The sequence below is a fragment of the Ascidiella aspersa genome, chromosome 4, assembly GCF_963924565.1.
Source record: "Ascidiella aspersa chromosome 4, kaAscAspe10.2, whole genome shotgun sequence".
NCBI lineage: Eukaryota > Metazoa > Chordata > Ascidiacea > Phlebobranchia > Ascidiidae > Ascidiella > Ascidiella aspersa.
The window spans coordinates 1,979,784-2,007,034 of NC_139450.1; the positions used below are offsets into that span (position 1 = coordinate 1,979,784).

The 27,251-nt window shown below is 35.4% G+C and overlaps 3 protein-coding genes across 3 annotated transcripts; 1 reads left to right on the forward strand and 2 right to left on the reverse strand.

The window, feature by feature from the left end:
- Nucleotides 1–15,751: 15,751 nt before the first annotated feature.
- LOC146146601 (cyclic AMP receptor-like protein A) lies at nt 15,752–23,210 on the reverse strand. The gene is made up of 8 exons (XM_083387540.1): nt 22,900–23,210; nt 22,561–22,613; nt 21,681–21,853; nt 21,113–21,293; nt 19,717–19,755; nt 19,239–19,448; nt 18,054–18,204; nt 15,752–16,229 (listed from the first exon to the last, which is right to left on the reverse strand). The coding sequence occupies exons 1-8, from the start codon at nt 22,960–22,962 to the stop codon at nt 16,041–16,043; spliced, it is 1,059 nt and encodes a 352-aa protein (XP_083243666.1). The 5' UTR covers nt 22,963–23,210; the 3' UTR covers nt 15,752–16,040.
- A 1,071-nt stretch (nt 23,211–24,281) lies between these two features.
- LOC146146602 (phosphomevalonate kinase-like) lies at nt 24,282–25,759 on the forward strand. The gene has a single exon (XM_083386346.1). It carries the CDS (start codon nt 24,469–24,471, stop codon nt 25,030–25,032), a length of 564 nt encoding a protein of 187 aa, XP_083242472.1. The 5' UTR covers nt 24,282–24,468; the 3' UTR covers nt 25,033–25,759.
- Nucleotides 24,379–26,906, reverse strand: LOC146146603 (DNA-directed RNA polymerase III subunit RPC8-like). Its single transcript, XM_083386345.1, has one exon. The coding sequence runs from the start codon at nt 26,503–26,505 to the stop codon at nt 25,921–25,923; it is 585 nt and encodes a 194-aa protein (XP_083242471.1). The 5' UTR covers nt 26,506–26,906; the 3' UTR covers nt 24,379–25,920.
- Nucleotides 26,907–27,251: the final 345 nt, after the last annotated feature.

A 27,251-nucleotide genomic window follows, 5' to 3' on the forward strand; every position in this document is an offset into this window, starting at 1 on the left:
GGAGATAACGAAACTTTGTGACGCTGAAGCAAATTTAAGCCTAAAAGGCTGGAAAAATTATCTGTGAGCGTTACAATTTTATCCATTTTTCTTGTTTGAGTAGAGTAATGACGACATTTGGTATGTGATCGGATCGTAAAACTTTTTGCCTAAAATATGGATGGAGTGCCAAGCATCGGATATCACTAATTACAATAATTAAACATATTGGTGCCGATCGCAGTGAAACGTCTACATCATTTATCGATTTTTGTAAGACATCATTGGATTCGATCGAATACCATTATCGCAGGGGTTCTTAAACTAGGGTATGTCGACTTATTTTGGGGTCCATGAAGGTCTAATTGAAATCGAAATGTATCAATTAAAACATGGAATATTTATTTAGAAAATAGTTTAATAAAACTTCGTCGCTTTCTTCCTAAGTGTATTTAGATTCCATGTTAGTTGATATTTGTCAGACCTGAAACAGAAGGCTCCATAAGCCTAACTATTTATGACGCAATTTATGACGTCATTTCTAAAACTTCTATGACGACCGTGGTCCACGCGAACCAAAAAAATCATTTAGGTGTCCGCGTTAAAAAGATTAAGAACCCACGCATTATCAAGTATCAGACCAAAGTTATAAAAACAAAAAAATAAAAAATGATTTTAATTTCGTAATTAAAATAATAATTTTTCGTATTTTTTCACTCTTCTTACTGGCGAGTCGTTCCAATAGTTCGGCCGCAGTGGGACTTTGCCCATCGCAAGTCCAGGGGTCTTCTGCCCCATTTGGGTCGGTAGTGGCCGAAACGTTCCCGTCAGTTGTCGCAGCAGACATGTCGATCAATATTCTACAAGGGCCAAACTATGGCAGATATAAAAACGACTTTAAAACTTTGCGACACTTTTCAGGGCTGCGCTCGCAAAAGTTCAAATGCACCTCGGAACGCCAGGGGTCGTGAATTTATATTGCCTCGTGTTGGCGGTCTGGCATTCTTTTCACTGTCGCGCCACAAAGAGCTGTGAAAATTTAACAAGCCCGTAACTGGAATAAAACTACCGCGGAATCACCGGACGCACGTAAGCGAGGTTCGAGTTGGTTTATCGCAGTGTCCTTGGCCTTTATGGCTTGCGTAGCCCCTCAGAAATACCAAATAAATTGCGCAGCCCCAATAAGAGTTTTTCGTAGGTAATTCACTATAGGATGTCACAATAAACGGAACTGGAACAACACACATCAACTCTGCACAACATAGGAAGTTATAATTGGATTTATTCCACTCTAAAGAGTTAAGCAAAAATCAGATTTCTCCCTGAATTTGGGAGATAGTGAATTAAAAAACAAAGGGGACTAATAAATGTGAGCTGTGAAAATTTAACAAGCCCGTAACTCGAGTAAAACTACCGCGCTAAAGGTTCGAGTCGAATTATTGTAAATTAACAAATAAAACAGGAAAAGTTTGAAGAAGCCCGCATAAAATCTTCTTGTATTATAGGCCGATAAGTTATATTAGCCGGAAGAATATTTTTCGTATTAATTTTTAACGTTAATAAATCACCGACAGTTTGTCTAAAATAAGTATAGTTAAATGTTACAGTAACTATGGTTATTTTCGACGTTTTAAACAGTAAAGGGGCCCTCCATTATTTTAAGCCAATCTCTAACCCCAACCCCACCCCAACAATCAAGTTATATTTTCACAGGGTGTTGAGTTTGATAATCTTCCCAGTTGAGGAGGGAGAAGGATGTATGTTGATATCCGATCTGAGTCAATGGTCAATAACAAATGGAAGTATAAGCTAACGCCCGATACTATGGTTGTTTCGATTTTTATACCAATCTTAATAATTCGTGCTTTTCATCCATGATTTGCCAATTTACGCCGCGTTTTTTACCTGAAATGTAATTTGTTTGGGAGAGAATAATTTTAAAAAAAAAGGGAACTAATGAATATGAGCTGTGAAAATTTAACAAGCCCGTAACTCAAGCCAAACTACCACGAAATCACCGCACCTACGTAAGCAAAAGGTTCGAGTCAGTTTATTGAGAATTAACAAATAAAACACGATGTTAGCGCTGCTAGACACGCGAAAAAAGGGGGGGATTCGATAACAATCGTCGAGATGCCGGCATCTCGCGTGACTCTTTCATGTTTAATTGTTTCGTCACAATGCGCGCGCGATCGGCGGCAAATTTAACGCGAGGTCGTTGGCTTTAACGAGATGCCATTTGGTGCCAATGACTCCGACAAACGGGCGCGTGACGTCACTACATCGCTGCGACGTTTCTATTGCGTACAAAAAACGTTTGTAGACAGCGCAATGTCAATTTTATCGAATATAATGGCTTTAGAATTTTTATTTAAATTACTAAAAAAAACGTGACTTGTGTTCCAAAGCTAATTGTATTTTGTTGAGAAAAATACCTCGCCTGGGAATTGGCTGGTTTCTGTTGTTTCCGTTGAGTTTTTTCGTTTTATTTTTTAACTACTAAAATATGGTAAAACTTGGATCATAATGGCTGGACGTTGTAATTAGAGGTAGAATTAAATATCAAAGCACATACAGAAGTAGGTAGCATTTTGAACGTTTTGAATAAATCTTAAGATAATTTTAACATCTAATGTTGTTCTGCGGAATCTACAACGGTTTGTTGACTGTTTTAAGCGCCTTGACAGCGAGTTTCTTGCACAATTTTTACTCACGTGCGACCCTAGTGTTTAGCAAATGCTTGTCGCTAATAGAGATGTCCAAAAATATCTGATCAGATCCAGTGCCGGATAACCATTAGGGTACTAAAGCTAGTCTTAGGCCCTGGAAAAGTTTGCCCTTAAAACTATGAGTATGACACTTAGTTACATTAAATACATGTCTTTGTGTTATGTTTATGCTATTTTTCCCTTGAACAATTTCAATTTTCATGTGTGTATTTTATTAAATTTTGTAGCTCGGTTTGCAATATTAGGCCCATTTCTATTAAACAGCTTTAGGCCTACATTATCCTTAATCCGGCCCAGATCAGAGCCGATATCCGGTGTCAAAGGGTGGCATCTGTACTCTTTCGATACTTGAGTGGTAACGCTATTTCGATTGATATTGAAAGTTTAGTCTAGGTTTGTGATTAATTAGGACATTTCTAATTTAAGAAGTAGATTTCTCGGAAAGTTGTAAGTGCACAACCGTAGATAACTTTTCATAGCCAAAGTCATTTTTTTGCATGACCACCTAAAAAATTTGACACGAAAATTTTTTTTTAATTTCTTGACACTTTTACTGACTGTTTTTTGATAGGATATGACAGCAATAGTTTTTACCTAAAAAATTGTGTGTGAGTCTAGTAATATGTACTGAGATTGATATTGAAATTTGAGTCTAGATTTGTGATTTAATTAAGAGATTTGTGACTTAAAAGAAAATTTCTCAGAAAGTTAACAACCAAAGATAAATAAATCTCTTATACCCAAAGTCTTTCTTTGCATTAACACCTCAAAAATTCGACTTGGAAAAACTTTAGAATCTTCCAATTTTATTTTTTTTTTTATTTGTTGACAATTATACCGAGTGTTTTTTGGATAGCATATGACAGCAATAGTTTTTTACCTAAAAATTCGTGTAGGAGTCTAGTAAGATGTACTGAGTACACTATTTTTTCGAATTTTGTTAACGTAATTTGAATAGGATCTGAGAGCCATATTAGGCTACCCAAAATTTCTGGTATGGCTGTTAGAGTAATATACTAAGTATCGCACATTTGCGCATTCGCTAACGAGCGTTTTATTAGTTTGAAAAAGGTTTTCTAACTTTATTGTTTCGCGGAACCAACGTCAAAGTCGAGCAGTTAAACTTTTATTGAGTATGGAACTAAACAAACTTTCGGTTTAACGGAGGCTTATGATTTTATTTTGAAGGTCAACTGATTGTAATAAACATCTTTTTTTTCGTTGATCCTTTTGCTACACTTGTGTTTTTCGTTTGTGGCGACAAATAATATATGTGATATAAAAAACCAATAGCAAACAAGCTGTGTTTATTGCTGCGAAATTATAAGCATGGCTGATGATATGCAATCCGTTAACTTTGCCGAACAATGAACGACAAAAGAAAAATATAAATTTAAGGAAATGTGATTAATTTCTAGCATTGAAAATAAACTTGCAAATCAAGCAAAGCAGGAGCAAAATAAGTGTAAATTAATTGGAACTTCAGCAATAAAGCAAAATTAGAATAACATTAAGTTCAAATTAAAACTTAGCTAGTATAATACCAAAATAGGACTAATACCATTATTTGGAATATGGTTTAAGTCAGTACAAAACTTAACCGGTTGGAATGAGGTCTAAACGGCCAGAATGAGGTATAAAGAACCTTTTAAACTCCAAACCCCACCCCTCACTTCCACTAACTTCTCTAATAAATTGGGGCGCCATATAGGGTGCCCAAACGTCGACACCTAAACGGCCGACACCAGTCCGGTGGCCCACAATTGTCCTATACCCTCTCCCTAGAGTTTCAGGTGTTATTTAGGCGATATTATATTGATGGCTCACTGGGTGTTACGTAATACTCAATGTCTAACGCAACATATTTAACTGGTGTAGCCTAACAAGAAAAAGACAAAAACGTATATAACAACTCGCCGCTGTATCCTCAGCCGCTCTAAGCCAAGAGTATATAGTAATTGACTTTAAACTACAAAATCTGTAAATGGTTTAACGAAGGGTATTTGATTGCCAAAATCTTCCCTCCTTGTAAATTGTTTTGACTAACTTAAATATGGCAGTTTAAAACAACTCAAATCATGACCAGTTGTTGATATAACGACGTTATATTAACCCCACTCATTATCTACCACCGATGCCAGACCGACGGCGCCCGATATCCTCTCTTTATCGTTTCAGGCGTTATTTTGGCTATTTAGGCCTTATTCCGATGAACTTATGATTTATTCCGTTAGGTTTATGTCTTATTAGGACGATTTAGATATTATTCTGTCGTGAATATTACGGTTTATTTGGCTTTATTATGTCGATGGTCTTTATACTATGGTAGGCCTATTATACATTTTTCTGCCTGAAGTATTGTTGTTTTGTAGCCTAGGTCTTATTGTGTGTTCTAATTAGAAAATCAAATACTCCTTCAAGCATTGCAAAGTTTATTTGCAACAACACGAAAGTATAAAATAATATTTTACCTTTAATACAAAGTCTATTATCATTCGCCAAGCATAAATTAAATGAGCAATAACTACAACTTTCTGTTTTACATTAGTTTATTCGATTCAATACCACGAGCACTCAAATATCAATGTACAGCAAAGATTTACAATTACAATATACAAGAAAAGTGCACGTGTAACAAAATTGTAGGACTTTCAGTTTTGGTCTTTAGTATGCTTTGCGACAATAATTTACTTAAATCGTTCACGCACTAAACAAGAGAATTGCTAATATGGACAAAAAGAAAAAATTGATTGCTAATACACAGCTATGAAATACTTTTAACAAATTGTTAGAAATTAAACAACAAAAAGTAGCGCGATCCAATAACAAATGAGGTCATCACTGTTCTCAAACAAGAAAAATGGGTGAAATTGAAACGTCAGAGGTATTTTCACGTTGATGGCCTTAATTTGTTTTAGCGTTGAAATGTTTACTTAAGTCACAGTATTCAGAATATGAAACCATGTTTATAAACAACTCAAGACACTTCAATTTTGTAATTTCTACACATATATTTATTAATTTCGCTGCTTATTCAGAACTAATGCAGAAAGAAATAAAATAAGAATGAAGTATTTCTTTCAGTAACAGCGGATTTATTCTTCGCCTATTTTTATTTAATAAATTCACCTTTTAAGGTAGAATCACTCATTGTGTTTGCAAAGCTAAAATTCCCATATCAATTTGGTTTGGATCGACACCGATACCTCCTTAGTATCGGACGACAACCGATAATACCACCCGGTATCGGGTATCGGAACCGATCCGATATTATCGGACATTCCTATACTTAGCAACAGGGTGTGTTCAGGTTTGAACTAAAATAAGCTTGACAGTTCTTCCAAATGCCCTTCCTTCGATGATAAGCCGATTAGAATGATCTCCTTTGAGAAGGATTCGCCAACTTCTGAAACACGAAGCCGTCCTTTGCTGGAAGAAACGGTCGTATAGGCTTGATGTTGGATTAAAATTTGGTCGTCAGTCTTGCGAGTGTCTACCAATCATTACTTAAAACACTCTCTAAAAATATTTATCGTATAGCAGGTGTAGCCAACACGTCGATCGCCACATTCCCCTGGTCGATCGCGTCGAATATGTATTAGTTGTCGCACACAAGCGGAACATTAGAATGACCAATTGTTGTCTGGATCTGGACAAGCCTGTTAAAGCGTTCTTTGAAGAAACGAATTATCCTTCATCGCTGGCTTGGAATGCAATTAACGCTCAAAATGTTTAATATTTCTTGTGGCTTTTTTACCGAACCAGTCGATCGAGAATCTCTAATTATATTTCAGTCAATCGCAACCAAACATAAGTCGGCTACACCTGGTTTATACAATAATTCTACAAAATCAGGCAATTAAAATTTTAAAACCGAACACCTAGTATAGATCGACGGCACAGCTGGTGTTTTGCGGTTTTCTCAATTTGCACAGCAATCACACAAGTTGTAGCCGAAACAATGAAAAGTAAATTTGATGGTCGTTCTTTTATAGCCGCCGCTCTTAAAAATTTACGAGGCGCCCTGGGGTTGTAGCTCTTGAGTGCGGTTGAATATTAGCGAGTGAAAAGTGGGCTTAATAGCGATGAGTGTTTGAGACTATAGGCCCTGTCAATCATCACGAAAATTAAAGTGAAAATCAAGACTACGGGGCGGTTAAAAAAAACGAGGCCCGAGTCCGAGTTCGGTCAAAAAACTAAACCCGAGTCCCGACTTCGGCTCCAACTCTCCAACTTGTACCATTTATGTAACCAAAAATGGCGGATATTAAGCAGTCTACCCATATAATTTATTCACTCACAATACATGTTTGGAAAATATTTCACCATTTTATAATTGACAGAAAAGTTGGTAGTGCACATGCGCACGTCGGACTCCGGACTTGACAGTCCCACTCCTGACTGGCGGTCTGTAAACTGTATACGTAAATCTCACGAATGATGTTTTTATTCGCCGCTACGCAGTAGCGTCAGTTAACTTTAAATTCAGTTTGTTTTCAAAGAAATATTTAATTCCACTCTAAAAATGAGACAAGCGCACGTCGGACCGTAACCCAGGCTGACGAGTTGCCTCACAAATATATTCCTGATAAAAGTATCAGTTTTTAATCTCAAATTAGGTGTAAATAGCCAAGTAACTCTGATGGATATAACGTTACTCTTTCCTCCTTCACAGCAGTCGAACAAATCATGAATTATTTGCGTAGCTAAACACGTGGCACATTGTGACGTGGAGCTTTAACGACGTCATAAAAGCCTCCTGTGATGTCGTAATGGGAAGGTGGAATAAGTGTTCAAATGCTGTAAAAAAATAATGGAGCGCAGTTAAGCATTGTAGTATGAGCGATATTGCTCGTAAAATCAGAATTTCTCCTTTTTTAAATGCTGTTTGACTCGTGCAAACATAAAAGTAGGTTTGGGACTTTTTCACACATTCTATTTTTTCCGTTTTACTTATAGTAATGCAAAAATAGGCCGCAACTGGTTACTGTACAAAACCGTGAAGTATATAATGTTCATGTTGTTTGAGACAAATTAGAAGCTTAAATTTTAATTTTGACAAATAGTAAAAAAATATTGTATTATTGAACAAATTAACAAAAAAAAGTGAATGTGTAATAATGTGCACCAAAAGTTGTTGAAAATTAAAAGAACAACTCATGTGACAACCGATACTACAGCTTGGCGTCGGATATCGGCCACGATATTATCGGACATCATTAACCAATGATATGTTTTTCCTGTAGAGCCAAATCGAAGTAAGTATGTTTAATTTTAATAGGGACAATTTAAAAAAATATATCGAAGATGCATAAAAACTTTTAACGGTTGTTTTAAATATTTCGAAAATTTGTGTGCTGGGGGCCTGGGGCTCGTATATTCAAGAAACACCTTCAGGAAAAAGGCCCGGATTGTCAAGGGAACACAGCAGAAGTGTACAGCAACATTACACCAGCTCAAACGATGTAATTTTATTATTCGTACCAAGCAGGGTTATAGGCATACTTATAATGAAAATAAATTACTGGTCAAATATCAGTTAAAATTGTCCAGTTTAAAACAGCACATATGAAAATTTGGCTTCGTAATTAACTGTTAAGTAACACGGCTATATTCCAGCACACGCCATCTTGCTGAAGGCAATAAATTTAAAGGTAACGTCCACAAAAATAAAAGTGCTTTGCAAAAAAACCTTTCAATTGCTTTGAGTGACCCTAACTTGGCGTTTTTAATACAAAATTAAAACATTAAAACGCACAGAGCAGTCACTAGTTAAACTTAATCGCCGCGTGTTACGACAGTAAGGTCAATATTTTGGCGGATAAATTACTTTCCGAAAGATGTGAAAAAGCAAAAGCCCTTTTTTTGTTCAGAAAGTTTTAACCGGCAAAACGCTGCTTTTATGGTGCTTTCAAATATCCTAACTTTCCGTTTCTTTATCACCAATGGAACCATAAAAGTCTACGATAAAACTTTATGGTAGACCAATACTTTATTGGAATGTCAATGTTTTAATAAAAACTACTACCAATAAAAAGATAATCGAAAAGAAAAAAGCGAAAAAAAAACAGGAAAAAAAGGATCAGCTGTTTTCGGACAAAAGCGATTGCTCAACTTTCGCCTTTTTTTGCGAAGATAATTGTGACGTCACTTGAAAGTGGTTTTATCAGAATTCAGGGGGTTGCTGACCGCAATGACCGTAAACACACTACCCGGTGTTATTTGACTTGTACCGACAAGCCAGCAGTCGTAAAGCAAGTTATACAGCTGCGTTGTCATTGTGAGTCTTGGAAACAACTATGCCACAAAACTTTACTGACTTCGTTCTTCCTTAACACCATGATTAAATTCGGGGATAAAGTAATATAATCTATAGGCCTACTTTCCAATCGCATTTCTTAACCCTTTGTTGAGCTAAAAGTGACTTTTACCACTGCGCAGTTCATTGACCCTATTCGAGCTTTCTTGTTATGGCATTTTCTGTCGTGTTGCTCTTTTATTCATCTCTCCCCACTGTAGAGTGTTTTACAACATCTCTTAACGCTACATAGTAAAACGAATATGTATTCAATGAAGTCTATTTCTCTCACATTAAATGTGAAAAGAAGTACTTAAATTGTAGATCACATGCTTCAAATATTGAAAACCATAGAAAAATACTTCTATTTACAAAAAAGACTAAAATTAAAAAACATCACATAAGGTAAAACAATAATTTATAAAAACTAAAAAACTTAATAAAGGGTAAAGACCACTATAGATTCAAGCGCTGAGAGGTCCGCGTGGTGCAAGTGGCTGCAAATCTAGGGGGAGGGAGTCTTTTGGGGGATCGTGTCTTGTTAAATGCCAAGAAAGTCTAGAAAAATCTATCGTTTGGTAGCCTAAATATCTTAAAATTTACAAAATCGAAATTCGAAAAGGACTACGCTTTATCAAATCTAAAAACATACTTAGAGGTTTTGAAGATCAAAGAACAGTTCAATGGACTTTTCCTCTTGCCCACTTTCGGACTTCAAAGTTTATTCAAGGGGAACATGATTTTCGCATTGACGATGGCTTTCCAGTAACTGGGCATGATTTTCGAATCGACGATGGCTTTCCAGTAACTGTGCTATGATGTTATTAAATTCGAGAACAAAGGCAGTTTAGGGCCTCATAAACACGCACACCTTACTGTTAAATCCGGCGGCGATAATTTAGCCTTGAATTTAATGTTTTAGTGCTCCAATAAACTGTAGTTTGAAAGCTGGAATGCCACTTTGCACGCCAAGCGCTTGGCTGGTATGACGCACAGCTGAAAAACCCAGTGACTTGTTTATTCTTTGTTTAAAAGGTGTGGGAATAAAGAACATAAAACAAACAATTGTTGTCCGACTAACTGTTTAAAATGACTTGGCTTGAGGTCAAAGTCGACACCGAACAATAACAAATTTATTTATTAGGCTTTACTCTGTACTTTAAGTTTTCTATGAATGGACAACATTTCTATGGGTCGAGGAATGAAATAAAAACTAAAAAACACCAAATAAACACAAAAAGCCAAGGACTTTACCAATTCCGCTGCATTATGCATGTTTGACTTCTTCGAACGACCATCCTATACTTGAAGCCTTGGACCTTTCGAAGAGTCCAAGTTTTATTTTTGAATAGTTAATTACGGTCAATAAATCCTAAAGCCGCTTTTATATCAAATAGAAAAGTGCAAAGTCGAAACCTTCCCCATAGAAAGTTTTAGCAATCGCTGGTGTGTTTCTGTGAGACGTTCCCATTATATATATTATTGTTTTTTTCTGTAAGTGTTTCTTATTATATAAAACGTTTTGTATACCGGTACAAGAAATAAGTATGGTGCAAAACTGCCAAATAAATTCGACTAGATTTTTGTGTATTTTTTGCTGTTATTTTTTGCAAAGTGCGTAGATAAATTAATTGAAAGCAAAACCCCGTTTGTATTATCAAGTTTGACGCATTTCTGGAGATTTTTTCTCTATTTGATTGATGGTAGGATTAGTTTAAAGCAGGGAGTCGAACCGTTTGACTTTTCCGGTTCAGGTTCGGTTCGGGTTCAAGGATTTTTTCGGAATCCGGTTCAGTTCCGGTTTCGGTTCGGAGTAATTTAAAAGTTTCGGTTAACTTGACTCTGTAAAATAGAAGTTGCAGGAGCGAACCGCTTTTGTTTACAGGTTCGGGTTCGGTTAAGGTTCAGGTACTTTCAAATTATTCGGTTCAGTTCCGGTTCAGCTCCTTAAAATCTTATAAAAACCGGTTCAGGTTCGGTTACGGTTCGGAATAAATTGACCCAAAACCGGTTCATAAAGTTCCGGTTCGGTTCCGGTTCGACTCCCTGGTTTAAAGACCATCGGATTTCGTCATACATTAAAACACCAGTCATGTTCGGTTATCAGATTTTAGATGTTTTGCAGGAATCGTTAACCTATAATAATCAAAAACAGCCCCTCTGGTAACTGTAATTGTTCTCCAACGTTTTGGCAACCTATTTATATCGCATTCGACAGGGTAAGTGACACCGAACGATAACCTATTATTGAATTTCCACAAAACATCGTTAATATGTATTGTGACAAAGACTGTTGACACCAATCCCTAGGAATTTAGCCCGGCAAAAATCACGTGCAAAACAGAAAAACGAAGAACACGCCATTTTATTCAGTGACGTCACAATACGCACACAATCGTCAAGAACTTCGTTGACGAGGCTTTAATAGGAAATGATCTTGGCAGAGTAAATAAATTCGCAGCGATCATTGAACACCGACCGTCGTACCTTTGACGTCATAAAAGCGTATTGTTACGTAGGACTATCCTTTATGAGGTAACATCAGTAATGTAAACAATTCCTTTTCAAAAAACTGCAGTCCTGGTCAATAAGTAATTTGCAACACAACTGAAGTCTACGTCAAGTCATTTTACCAAACAACATTAATCAAGTCTCAGCCAAGTAAGTCAATTGAAGTAATTAGAACTAAAATATCGCTTGACAAACATCACAAAATGAAAAAAACAAACACGAACTGTTTTAGATGCTAAAATTAAGTACGACGACTAAATTTGACTTTTAATGTTTCCCATCAAAAAAGAGAGAATCAAAAGCAAGTCTTAGTTGCTTGTGCCAAATAAATCGAAAACAACTAATTACTACCGTTCTTTATGACTTGGTACCTATCGATAACCACGCACAAGTCGCACATGTACAGATGTATTTTGTCTGCAAAGGACATTTAATCAGATATTTTATTGTCCCATACCAAATCTTTTTAAAAGGCACAGAGTAAAGATTTAGAGAGTATAAGAAAGGTTAAATGCGATTTTCGCGAAAGGAAACTTGATTCAGGCACAGTTGACAAAAGCCAGTCAAGTAGGCCCAACAAAGACTTACTTGCACTAAAATTGTGATCAGGCTGCTTGTTTGGTAAGCCTTTCGGAAGGCATCGTGTGTACTGTACACTATAAGCCGTTATGGTTGGTCAGTAGGCCTACGCCTCAAGAAGGGTTTAACCACTGAATATACAAATTGTAAATAGTACGTTTCAGTTCCAGTGGAAAAGTTTAACGTACATAACGTTTTATTATAAACTTTTTAATCGTATATATTAGTTCTAAACGGCAAATGAAAACAAAAATAGTAAACACTTAAGCTAGAAAACTTCATTTAAACGCTTTAGGATATATTTATAAAAATACAAACAAAAAAGCGTTAACGTAGATATTTTAACTTAGTGTTAATCGTCAGACTGAAAAAATATATTTAAAAAAAAACTCGTTTGCAAAATAAAAAAACAACTAAACCACAATGATATGTCAATATATAGCGCCATCGTCCGGTCGTTCTGTCACATGGCCCAAAGACACACGTCTGCGCTAAAGAGCAGTGTGTACACAGGAGACCCGCTTATGGTTTTATTAAGCAGTTCACATGTAGCTAAATTTAAAAGCCATATCGAAGGGCTGATGTCAAAATTTGTCGGTACCTTGAAGATACATAAAATAAAGTCCAAACGACAACCTATCACAATGACGGAAGTGCTGTAAACAAGTGATTTTAAAATGACCATATTCCCAGTCAAGTCATTTGTAAAATAACTTAAGTACACCTTAAGTCAGGTCTTTTTGAATAAATAACACGTTAAGTCCCAGTCCAAGTCATCAGTTGCGCAAGTCCAGTCATATTTAGAGCAAATCATAAGTAACGTCCTTCATAAAAATAAAACGTTAAATTATCAGAATTGTTAAACTCGTCCGCGTAATGGAAACACTTTATTTCAACCCAAGTCATTTGTCCAAAACACTTAAGGTCAAGTCATTAACAGGGACTTAAGTGCACTTTATTGATTTAAGTCATTACAACACTGCCAAACGGTATTACAAAAGCAGTACCAAACATTATTCAAAAACTTAATATTACAATTTTCTCTAAGAGACAACAGATAGAAATCGTTCTTCTGATGTAAACAAAGCTATAAACCTATTATTTATTAGCGGTCACAGCAGACTTGGATCACAATCTAAAAACAACTGTGTAGCGCTGTCATGCGGTTAATGCTTTACAAATATTGATCACGAGTGGGCGTTACAGAGCTATTCGCCAAGAGAAATGACTAAAAATAAAACCACAAAACGGTCATTTACTAAAAGGCAGTAGTCAACAAACCAAAACTCCCATAAACCGTGTGATGCATTTTCTTAAAAAGTTGGTAACTTAAATGGTTGGCTGCAGTTTCATGTAGTTTATTTAAAGTTACAATAATAGCATATTAAAATAATATAACAGACAAGATTAAATTTATTACTCGGGCGTAATTTGCGCAGTTAATAATGAAAAACAAGGCTGAATATGCCCAAAGCTCCTAATAGATCTGCAACTCATTAAATAAAAATATATCTAATGGCGTACAATTTGCGTTGCAGAATGTACGAGGTTACGAAATGCGGTTAAAACGGAGAAACAGATGGTTTAAGTTGAAGATTCGGAACTTTTCATTAACCATACCCAAATCTGTACAACAAAAAACTTTCCACAATATTAGGCTGCATTAACTTTTTACGCAGAATATAGAAGTAATATTTTTGAACAAACGTCAAATCTTACTCGGAATCAAGACTGCTTCGGGTTTAGTATTTCAGAAATGAATAGGACGGCAAATACAAAACAAAAAGGATTAATAAGATATTTCTCAACAAATCAGCACAAGCACTAGGCAGAAAAAAATAAAGCTTTCTGACATTATTGCGTTATTTATGTGCTATTAATAGTTCCATATGTAATGTAGCCAAAATGTACGAACTTAGGGCGAAAACAAAGAAATATATCGCCTGGAAAAATCCAAAGCTCATACAAAATTGCTTAAATATGCAAATTGGTTTGTACTTGCATTTGACAAACTAGATGCAGTATTTTTTTTTAAAAGAGCAAGAAAGGGTTTTCATAAATTGCCAGCTATATGACACAAAGACCTGTTTTACACCAATAGGACAGGAGTTAACTTAAGTGACTGTCTTTTTACATAACTTGACTTGACTCGAGTCTTTTAGGCAAAATGACTTGACTTGATTTAAGTGGTTTTACAAATGGCTAAGCTTGGACTTTAGTCATTTCAAAATGACTTGTTTACAACATTAACACAACTAATCCTAATTAAAGAAGTAGCCAAGTGATTGCGCAATTATAGAAAGTGCAATGTTATTTGTTTCAAACCGAACGAGGTAAGAGTTTAAACAGGGTTTGGAACAGAAAACGTTTAAGGCAATTAAAAGAAGTGCTCATATCCTTGTGCAGTCAGCCTTAAAAATCAATCTTGACAAATCTGTTATTTTTATCATTGGAAAAACAATTTCAGGCCTTTGGTGCATAATGGTTGTAAGTTGTAGATAGACGTAGAAAGAATATCAAATCCCATACAGAAGTAGGAAGCATCTTGAACGTTTCGAATTATTTCATTTTCAACATGGTAAGGAGGCATTGATTTAAGTCAATTTCTGATATAAATCATTTGGCTTTGAATTTTAAGGCTGGAATTGATAAATAAAGGAGGCTGTACACCGCAAAGAGTTTGAACATGTGTAAACCTTTAAATAAAGCGGAAAAGGCGGATGCAGACGAAAGAAACGAGTCCAGCTTGATTTGTCCACATAACGTCCGAATCTATAAATCTCTCTACAGGTTAATAGTTTAAAGAAATCAATTTCAGTGGAAATTATTTTCCGCGCGCGCTTAATCAGAAAAAAATAAAATAATATGTGTAAGATATAAGAAAATTAGGCCTACAGCCATAAAGTTACAAAACTACAACACACTAGCCTGAATCATTCAAAAACTGTACAAGCGATTTGCGAAATGTTGACAAAACAATAAATTATTTATTAATGACATAATACTTCAATTATGACGTCACGCTCCAATCAGCGCGCCTTACAATAAACAAAAAATAAAAAATCGGCGCCAAAAACTTGATAATATATATTGATATATGAAAGCGTCCGCGAAACTTTAAAGTACCGTCATCGACACGTTATGTCAGTGATTTCAAAACTGTGTGCCGCGGCACAAAAGTGTGAAGCGCCGAGAAACTTGTTGTAATTTTGGGAAATAAGTCATTTGTATTACCAATAGGCATACACGCAAGCATTTTATACTTGAAAACGCACGATTTATTACAAATTTTTTTTTTTTATTATCAATAAGTTGGAGTAATTTTGAAATAGTTTGTCGTGTGTTAAGGGCGATTGTAAAATGACTCTGGTTTAAATATATTAAAGATATTTTTAGAAATATTTAAGATATTTTTAGTGTTTTTGAGAGACACTTACATATAGTTTGTCGTGTGTCAAGGGCGATTGTAAAATGACTCTTGTTGTTCTGTTAAAAGTGTGCCCCTAAATATTTATGATATTTTTAGTGTTTTTGAGAGACACTTACATATAATTTGTCGTGTGTTAAGGGCGATTGTAAAATGACTCTTGTTGTTCTGTTAAAAGTGTGCCCCTAAATATTTATGATATTTTTAGTGTTTTTGAGAGACACTTACATATAATTTGTCGTGTGTTAAGGGCGATTGTAAAATGACTCTTGTTGTTCTGTTAAAAGTGTGCCCCTAAATATTTATGATATTTTTAGTGTTTTTGAGAGACACTTACATATAATTTGTCGTGTGTTAAGGGCGATTGTAAAATGAATCTCGTTGTTCTGTTAAAAGTGCCGCAAAATATTTAAGATGTTTGTAGTCTGCCGCGAGCCAAAAAAGTTTTGGGAACCACTGCGTTACGTCATCACTATTACCCAGGCAACAAGGGGGTGGCCTCGGGGCCCTTATGACGTCATGATTGTGGGGGCAGCGATCCGTATCGCCGCTCGATGGAGCTGCTGCGCCTCATGACGTCAGAATGATCGGGGAGGGGGTCAAATGCGGGGGGGACCTCGTCGAGGTTGTCGGTGCTGGTCGAGCCGGGGATGGTCGGGTATTCACGGATCGTCGATTTGGCGCCGAAGCGACTCGAACAGGCGAGCTTGAAATTGGTAAAAAAGTTAAAATTTTTTATCTAAGATCCTTGTTTATTGAAACAGTTTATTAAAGGTACTTCGAAATATAAACGGATTTGCCGAGAGAGAATAAGGGTAAGTCTGACAAATTGCAGGAATAAGACACGGTTGTAACGACATGAATCAATAAATTTAGTTGTTTAAGTTCGTCGGACAAATGACTTGACTTAGACTTCAGTCATTGGAGTGTTTTTAAATTGTAATTTTTGTAAAATTTCGTATCACCACCCCCCAAAAAAGTTTCACCACTCCTCCAAAAATTATTGAAGATACTTGTTTATTGAAATAGTTTATTCTTATTGAAGGTGCTTGGAAATATCATCGGATTTACCAAGCAATGAAGCGGCTTGGCCGGACAAATCGCGGAAATAAGACAGTGTTGTAATGACTTAAGTTCAAATGAAGTAATGTTTGACCAATTAAAAAACGGGCAAGCAGAAATTTTGGAGTAAAAAGGTAAATTTTTGTATTGAAGATCCTTGAAAATATCTTTGGATTTACAAAGTGCTAATGTTGGTTGGCCTGATACGTTGCGGGAATAAGACAGTGTTGTCAATGACATAAGTCCAAGTCAAGTCATTTGTCCGACAAACTAACGTCATTTAAAAGCAGTGAAGTCAAGTCACTGACTGTCAATCACTTGAATCTGTCGTATATTCTTAAATCGGGCAGTACTTTTTCTAAATAGTTTTAAAACAAAATGTGTTTCACCACAGGAATACAATATTAAACGAAGGTAAAAAAGACTTTAATTGTGTTTGTTTGACTATGACGAAGTTAGCGGGCGTGTGTGTATTGCAAGTACTTTTCTGCGTTTATGTGATAACCGTTTGACATACTACGGCTGTGGACGAAGCTAACGTTGTAAAATAAATGTTTGACAATTCAGACTTCAGAGTAACTGTCAAAACCTACAACACTAACAAGCCAGTATAAGTTTTGACACCTTATATTATCATGCCTGGATCGCAACATATTATTGAAGTTCTAACACTCTGCAACATTTTTCCACGTCTTTAACTTTTGTCAATGACGGTAACAAAACAATGGATTTGACATATCAATTCGATAAATTTAGAATATAAACATATTTTATCGATCTACATGTGGTTCACAGGATTAACAGGGAATTGATAAACGTGAATTCATGATTTTCGGAGAATGTTGTTTATTATAACAATGCCAAAACATCAGAACATAGTTAAACTGATTATGACAAACACTACTTTTAAACAATAACACCAACAGTATGGCCGTTTGTGACGCACAATACACGCATGGCGTGATAGAATGCATTGTTCAAAGCACTGTGACGTAATAGCTGGTATGACAATCCCAATGACAGCAACTGTTACGCATTAAACGACACTGCCTTGTAATTACCAAGTATCTTTAAACAATAAATAGAGTAACAAAACAAAAAACGGTTTAGATTGTTTTATTTAAGGAGCCAAAATAAACTCAACAATTTGTAGTTAACAACCCATTTGCTAGAGTTTGCGGCAACCAACACTAGCTAATGAAGTTTTTAAAGCCAAATGATAGCTTAAAATAGAATTTTTTATGTATTTTAGCGACCAGCGTTTTTGCAATGCTCAAGGCAAGACAACACTGGAGTTATTTGGAACAGACAGCACATCTGTAACTCAATCCAAACCTGTTTCATTTTAAATATCTCATATATGTTGACAAAGAGGTGCAATTATATTCGTATATAAAAATGTTCATCAATATACAATCTGCAACAACGAGTTTTGCTTGCCTACAATTGCACAGTATTAATTCGTTACCTGTATTTGGGTCCAAGTTAGCTTGCTTCTAGTGTCTGGGTCCAAACCAAATACTACGGCGTTCACTGCACCCTGTAAGGGCGCAGTAAGGGCGGTTAGAATCCACAAGGCATACACGTCATTACCCTCTTCTGTAAAAGCGTTGTGGATTCTAAAAGAAATTAAAAAAATGTTAAAGATGTGTGATAGAAAAAAAAAATCCTAAAAGCAACCAAAAAAATTGGACACCTGAATATCTTCAGATTATTTTTTTGGCCTAATAAATACTAGCATTAATTCAGAAATTATTGTTTAAAAGGAAGGAGTTGCCTTATGTAAGATAAATATTATACATTACTTTGAATGACAAACACACATAACCCTCTAATTCATAGATATTGTTTGAAAAAAAGATGGACAACAGGAGCTGCTTATAAATTGAAACAAGACCTCGCCAGGCAAAAAAAGCTTGGTTGTTTAATAGTTTAGAGCTCACAGTGATATATTGGTGGGCTTGTGGTGTATGTGGGATGAGTGGGATGAGTGGGCCTGACACACACAAAAACCCACTAACTGTACAGCGCATGTGTGGAAATGTTCATATAACCATATGCAACACCTGTTGTATATGAAATATTTGTCGGATTGCTTTACATAAAAAAGCACTTTAGGGTGTTCAACTCATTTTTCTTCACTTGCAATGACTTAGTTATTCTTCGCTAAAAAACGCCAATGAGACTAAAAAATTAAAGAAACTAGTTAGTATTAACCTTCAGAGACGTCATTATCAAACCATGTGGGCCACCAAAATGGTTGATCTAAAAATTTTAGACAAATACTTCACAAAATGCCATCAGAAAGGTCTTTACAGACATATTGAAATTAAAAAAGTTTTCACTAAATGACAAATAACGAAAATATAAGGTGCTCATGGCCCACCATGCCTGCTATATTGCATACTGAGAAAATGTTGAAAAACTCCCCAGTCAAAAAACAATACCTTGATTAGGCAAAATAGTATAAAATATCCAGTAATAAATGAGGCCCAACAAGGGGAAAAAACTAAAAACACATAAACAAATTTTAAAACTAACCTTAAAATCAAGGAAAATATGGATAATATGAGATAACAAAGGGGTAACTTTTCAAAGGGGACAGTTCAACTTTAAAGTAACAAAAAACACATAAACATATCCTGAAACTAACCTTAGAATCAAGGGAAAGATGGATAATATGAGGTAGACGAAGGGGTAGGCCTTGAGCACTTTTATGTCTTCCTCAATTTGTTCATTGTTTCTTTCCTGGTCGGGATTGTAGTTGCCCTGATAGGATGAAGCCCGGCGACGTAAGAACCAAATGATGTAGGCATAGCTCGCGAATAATCCAATGATGATAAGAAACAACGGAACGTACCATCTGAAATGCCACAGAAATATCGAGTTTTACAACAAGCGATAGTATGTATCGCAAAAAATAATGATTAATTATTTTTGTTAAGGGTTTGTGAAACACGCCAACATTAGTTTTTACTATAATGCTTTTAATCCGATTAATCACTATAAATAGCCTTCTTTTAGTAAAACACTTAATTAACGATAAACATATTGATCAAAAAGCGAAGCAGAATACTTGCAAACCATTCTCAATAGTCCATTACATTACAAGAAAAATTAAAATAACTTACATTACAAATCTCCATGCCTTGGCATCGTGAACAATCCAGCTAAAAATTAAAATACACTGTTCCTAAAACAAATTTGTTATCAAGATACAGGGCATTACACAAACATTTATTTCTGTGCGTTAATATATCATGGGTAGAATGTCTCAGAAAAAATGTTCAGGAGAAGTCTACTGGTATATTATGGAACAGCACAAAAATCTGCGAAATGTTACACAAATCTAAAATTTTACTTGTAAACCTGGCAATAAAAATAAAGTAGAATGACCAGTGGGAAAGCTTACAGGATCTTAATTTAGCAAAAAATTAAATGGAAGTTCAAAAGTTTCCAGTTAATACATGCTTAGAGTGGTGACCTTAGTTTAGTGCTTATCCATTTACATTTTTTGGTGGCGATGCAAATACTATGCATAACTAACACAGTGAAGGTTTGGCAAACAAGTCAACCACTGACCATTTTAAAAGCTTTAAATTAACCAAAACGAAACAAACAGCATAAATATGTTTAAAATAATTAATATGACCTATTTGTTAGTCTGCAAATTCTCAAATTATGAAGAAATCTTACTAAGAACCAAACTCTATAAATCTAATCATGTCAACTACTTCAGTTAGCAATCATACTAAATCAAACAGTGCCTAAATTTGTGGTAGCAACCTGCACTGTCTTACAGGGATGTGGAATGGTTAAAATACAAACAGATTGCAAATCCCTTGCTGGAGTTCCTAGGACAAAATAAACGCAAGTCCAACACATTACCCCAACTTTACAGTCTGTATTCTACCCATTGGATAAACATTAATATAAACATAGAGTCATTTTAACTCATCCATCCGCAATTCATGTTGAGAAAAAATTCCACTATAAAAATCATTAATGTAAATCATTAAGCTAATTCACACCTAATGATTTACAGTTTGCGGCCTTTTAGGTTTCTAATTTGGTACTGCAGGAGCATGCCAGACTCAGGATTCATGCAATCATATGTAGAACACTCTAGAGAAGTGGTTCTCAACCCGAGTGCTGTGTCACCCTGAGTGCCATTTCCAATGCTCAAGGGTGCCAAGAGATATTTGAGAATCTTTAAGAATCTAATTTTAATTCAGCTTTACAACTTTTTTTGTAATATAAGAGTAGAATAACTCCAATTAAAACTTCCATGTTGAGCAGAGTTGATGTGTGTTGTCCCAGTTCCAATTGTTGTGACAGTCTAGTGATTTACCTGCGGAAAACCTTGTAGGGGTGTCGCAATCTATTTATTATTTCTGAGGCGTGCCGCTAGCCATAAAATACGGAGAAACACTGCTCTAGAGTCTGACTCCGCAGCCCTGCTGGCTCAGCTAAACGACAACTATTGGTTATATATAGTGTGTTATAGACAAATAAAGAAAACCTTACCACCAAGCCCCGGCTGGACCGTAGCTGTGAGTTGTCAGCGGAAGAAGACTGAACAGGAATGAGGGAATAACCCAGCACAGAAGGTGGTAGACTTTTTCGTATTTTTCAGTTCGACGCTGTTTCACGACGTTGACGAAGAGATTTACGGTGAGGCAAGTGACCCACATTAAAACCGTCCAGTCTGGTTCAATAAAAAAATTAAAATTAAACTCGGCAACTCAAAATACACAGGTTCTCTTAGTAAATCCAACAAAAATATACAGGACAGATTAAATATGTTAATTTAATTGAATATTATGCCTTTACTAATTTTATTAAATTAAAACACAATATTAAAATACATTACACTAAAATGTAAGTCATGAAACACAAATAGTGTCTCACAAAAACTTAACACATTCAGTCAGGCATACTTTGTCAGTTTAAATTAAGAATAAAAGTAATAATCAATCAATGTGCTTCAGTAAAAGCTTGATGACACAAAAATACAATTTGATGTTAAACGGTGACAATAATTTGAAGCTTTTAATTTGGACAAAAAAATTTGGCCACCGTCTAAGACACTCACCAAAATAAGTCATCCACCATGCTTCAAATGAACATTTAGGTCCTTCAGGTGTCATGTCTCCAAAAAGATAACCAATTGTGTCGAGCAACGCGGCAATGCTCAGGTACAGAACAAGCCGTTGCGATAAAACATTGTACTTTCGGAAGAGCCAGATTGTAGCAATCATAAAAACACTGTGACAAAAACAGGAATTCACAGAAAAATTTTACTAACAATACGTTTTTTCATTAGGTTTGTATAGTTTTATGCAGATGTATTTATAACTATTTGAAAAACTTTTGGACTTTTTTGTGCTTCCATCCATGGATGCAGTATTGTAGAAAGTTGCACAAAATGTGTTCAGCCACCAAATATTAATCAAATACATAAAACTTTAGCGGCAACTTCAGTTTTGTAGCAATTTATTTACAGCCCCAATAGTTTAATATATTTAAATGCATTACAGCAGCGCAAATTTAAGCATTAAATGATTCTGGCCACGCTATTTCAAGCTGCATGAACCTCCCTGGTGTAATTTACAAACGTTTCCACATAAATCCAGTCATATAAGATTTTGTTAACACAATAAATTAAAGTGCATCACCAAAAGTATAGAATGTGCTACACAAGGTCAATTTCTAACTTTTCATAAATGTTTTGCGTCTGCCAAGAGAATCTGTGTCACTTATTTATGGTTGTGGGAAAGGGAGTTAAATCATAAAAAGAATTTATCAAGGATGTAATTATATAAATTACACTTTCCCTGACACCATCCCTGGTATTTTGCTTGTTACAATCTTTTTTGGGGCAGAACAAAGAATATCAGTATACCTAAACTGTTAAAACAGTAAACAATTTTAAAAACTAATAAAATTAGGAGGAAACAAAAAATGTCTCTCACCATCCAATCAATGAAAGCGAGCCTGTAGTTCTCTTCAATGCAATAACCACATTCTGTAACAATGCAATATTAATAGATTAATAAAAAAATAAGGTTTTATGTTTTGAAAACACTTGGCACTGAATGTATAGAATCCTACTACTTTTTTTAAAGTAACGAAACAAGTTTTAAAAATTGAAATTGCAAAGAAGATATAAAGATGGGAGAATAAATAACAACAATACCAAACTCGCTCCCTAAACCCACTATGTTTAGCAATGTAAACCCCTTATAAAACACGGTAGAATCTGCACCAGTGCCAAACTTAAACAGTTAGAAAACATAAAAATATTGACTTACACATTTAAAGTTGTCTCTACCAAACAAAAGACATGTCATGTTATCATCAGTCATGTTTGGCATATTTATTAACTAAAACAAAAATATTTTTTTTTAACAAATCATTACTTAAGTAACACATCAACACGTTTTGTTCAAAAGAAACACTTTACACAATCACAATTGTGTCTTTTGAGATTTACGATATTTAAATACTTAAAATTGTACCCTAACTATCTGTTTTTGTAAGGGTACTTATACTTCTTGCTTATTTAGCTTTGCGGTAGCTGCAGCTGTTTATGATCATACGATTTGGTGAAAGACTCAAAACTGTGCCTTTATAAAGTGATTTTGACGAAAAATCCCAATGAAACAAATACAGTCATTAATGCGCATTACCATAACATTTTAGGTACCGTTTGAAACACTACCAACTTTTGTCTTTCGTTTTCGGACTTATCATATTGAACTTTTTTGTGAAAATAAATAAAAAATATTAAATTGGTATAACGTTTCGAATAAAAATGCCGCTAAGCTGAAAATTGGGTTAACCCTGGCGAATCAAACAAAGACATAGACCTAAATATCCGATATTGTTTACACTTTTCTGTCGTGGTTTACACTTTTCTGTCGCCGATATTGTTTACACTTTTCTGTCGTGATTCCATTTGGAGCCGTTGTTGTCACTTACCTGGAAGGGCGAGAAAACCTTTAGTTTGACTGAGTTTGATCAAATATCGATAAGCATTTCCAAAAAAAGGCTATTAGTCGCTTATTTCCCTTCAAGATTTTTATTTTAGCTGTTCAAAAAAAGAGGTAAGTTTCCACATGGCAGAGGCTAATAAAAAAGAAACTCAGTTAGTAATATTGCTTGGGGATCAAAACACGGTTAATATGGTAACGTGATTAAACAAGTACAACCAGTGGTGAAATTAAGCCTGAACGACGGACCCAGCCAAGAAGAAGTATTTTGCCACGGTCCTCAGCGCAATGTGGTAAACGGACATTCAGTTCGTCGAATGAGTCACGCTGCTATAGTTTTACGTCATAGCTTGTTGTGTTGTTGTTATGAGGTAACTTTCACGTGATGGCATATCGTTTTACGCCAGTTTACGTTGCGTAAAAGGTAAACGTACTCAAAACCAAAACCGCAACAAAATCTTGAATATAGGTGCCAGCGCCTTGATGCTCTAGTACAGTGGTTCTCGAACGTTTTTGGATTTTTTTGCAAATTGAAAGGAGCATTTTTTTTGGAACCACAATTTAGTAACTTTGCAATTGCTCTTAACACACGTCAAACGATATGCAAATGTTTGGCGCTGGTCTAAAAAATAGTGTTAATCTTAAAACTTATTTTCAAAAATTTCACTGCACACAGTTTGACAATCACTGGCACTCTTTGACCTTTTCTTTACATACTTTTAGTCAAGTTAACAGACTCATTAGGAACTTTTTTGAGTTGACCTAATATAGTTTTAATTTTTTCCGACTAAAGGTCTCTAATACTTTAGCAAATAACTACCCCTCTAAAGTATTACAATAAGGTGTTCAACAGAAAACTAGTCCATTGTTTTGTTTTGAAATTTCAAGATGCCCAACTTAATCATTATCTTAAGTGGAAAGCGTAAATGTGGCAAAGACTTCATAGCAGAGAAATTATTGAAACACTTTGGAGAAAAGTGTGGCTTGGTACGATTGTCAGCGCCGTTAAAAGAACAATTCGCCAAAGATAACAATTTGGATTACTCAAAACTTTTGAACGCATCGCAATACAAAGAAAAATATCGAGAAAGGATGATAGCTTGGGGCGAAGAAAAAAGGAATCAAGATCCAGACTATTTTTGTAAATTATCAGTCCAACATTGCCTTTGCAAAGATATTTGGATTGTGTCTGATGCTAGAAGAACGTCAGACATTTCACACTTTCAAGCAACATATAAAGCAAGCCAAACTGTTCTGCTAAGAATTGATGCAAGTAATGAAACTAGAAAACAGCGGGGGTGGGAATTTGTTTGTGGAATAGACGATGCCGCATCAGAATGTGGACTCGACCAGTTCAATGACTGGGATTTTGTAATAAACAATGACAATAATCTAAGCGAATCTGTCGATGAAAAAATACTGAATATTGTTAACTCGCTAAATCGTTTGTAACTCCGCTGCTAAAGAAAAACTAGCGGCAAATTTTGTTTTATTTATTGTGACTGTGTCATCAAAACAGCGAAAATACAGAGAATAACATACATTAGATAATTATGATTGATGTTGAGGCTAATGTGATATTCAGCACAGGTAAAAGTTTTTAGATAAAAAACATTTTTTAACAATTTTAAATACAATATGGACCAATCTGTGGTTAGCATTTCTGAAAAGCAAATTTTACATCACATTTTTGTGATACATTAACAAAATATACATATATTGCCACAGTGTCTGTGGTGATATTTTGATATAGTGCTATGACCAACACACTGGCAATATATAATATACATTATTACATTTTTAAATCAAATGCACACTGTGGCCCTTTTTAACAAGGTATTTGAAGCCTAGGTTAAAGCCAGGGCTGTGGACGAGGAGTTCAACCTATAATTGACGCAAGGTGGCATATGACGCATATGGTTGAATAATTACCAACCATGTATTGTTGGTGTATGAATTATGTGACATCGCTATGAATGGATTTCCAGATATCCACCATACTAGTTACATAAATGGGTTAAATACAGAATTTTATGGTTGAGCGAAACACATGACTCAAACAAAATCGCACATTAGGCCTGGGTAAGACTCTTCAATTTTTTGGCCCGGGTTGGACTTATTTATTTCTAACCCACTCCACAGCCCTGGTTATATAAGTTCAGTTCTGTTACATAAGGTAAATGGCAGTATTGAATACAAATATATTACTTGTTTGGTACTCTCATGGCCCTAAGCAGACTAACACAAATCAATCTTCTTTCGTCACCACGATTGACCCAACAAGAGGGTGAAGTATAACCATACATTAGCAGTATACTTATAAAATACCACATTCCATTTCTAGCCAGACCACCACGATAACAAACCAAGTCCCGGTTCTGATATCACAGCTTTAATAAGGTACGGCGTTTCCTGTTTTGCTTCGGTTGCACCGCCAGTAGGTGTGGTGTCCGTAAAAACTTCATCTACGACACGAAAGCGCACAGGCTCGTTAATGTCCATGAACATATCGTGGCTGCCTTCTTCAGTTTCGTATTCCCAAACCCACAGCTGCTCTGCTTCGTCAAATTTTGACGGTTGCTGCAACGCTTCTGGGGGGACGATGATGTCATCAAAAAATCCGAGGGATATGGTAACCCCCTCATCCGAACAACCCTTTATTTTACCGATTAGGACTTCGTCGATAAAAGGTCGGAACACAACAAAGCGAAAGTGAATTTTAGTGTGAGATGCTCCGTCCCCGGGAAATACAAAAGAATCCTCACATTTTAGGATGTCAAAGAGGCAAATGCACAGTCCAAGGTTGCAGACCACTTTGTTTGCAAACCTTCTGTTAAGTTCCACTTTTACGGCATCGATTAGATCAACATTGAAAAGGAAAGGCTGGATTTTAACAGTGTCACACATTTCCACCAGAGAAAACATGTTTTACCATAATTTGCCACTTTCATACAATGGAAACTGAATAATATTGATGTTTTTTCTAAACAGAGAAAATATGCATAAACACATAATATATATATTATATTTATAGCAGTGATGACACTGCTTCTAATTAGTGTTTCACAAAGAGGCCACATCAAAGCCTGATATGTTACTGCGGATTTTAAAACAAGTTTCATTTAAACGATTGTGTGGTACACTGTGGGCAAGCCTTACAGAGTTAATAATCATTAAGCTACTTTTTTATAAGTGAACCACAGTCAAAATACTTATATTGTTTAACAATTCAACTGATAAAATAAGGCTCCACATATTGAGAATATAACAAAAAGTTACAACAATAAGGTAAACATGTTGACAGTTGACACACACAACAACAGTCGAACAAAATATATATTATATGTGTACCACGTCCTTAAAACAATAAAACTGTGATATTTACAATTGTAAAATCACGAATTTGGGGGTATATACACAGGTAACAAACAACTCATTTAACCACCATATTATGGAACTTTTTAACAAGATCTCGGCGCTGGTCTAGAATCCTACCACAATGCAAATTATTTGGGTTAGGGTGCGGGGTTAGCGTTTGGGTTAGGGTGGGTCAAGTATTATTATTAAATAATGAATATATTAATACTTGACCCACCCTTACCCAAACACTAACCGACACCCTAACTCAAATATTGTGTGTTGTTTTAATAATGTGGTAGGATTCTAGACCA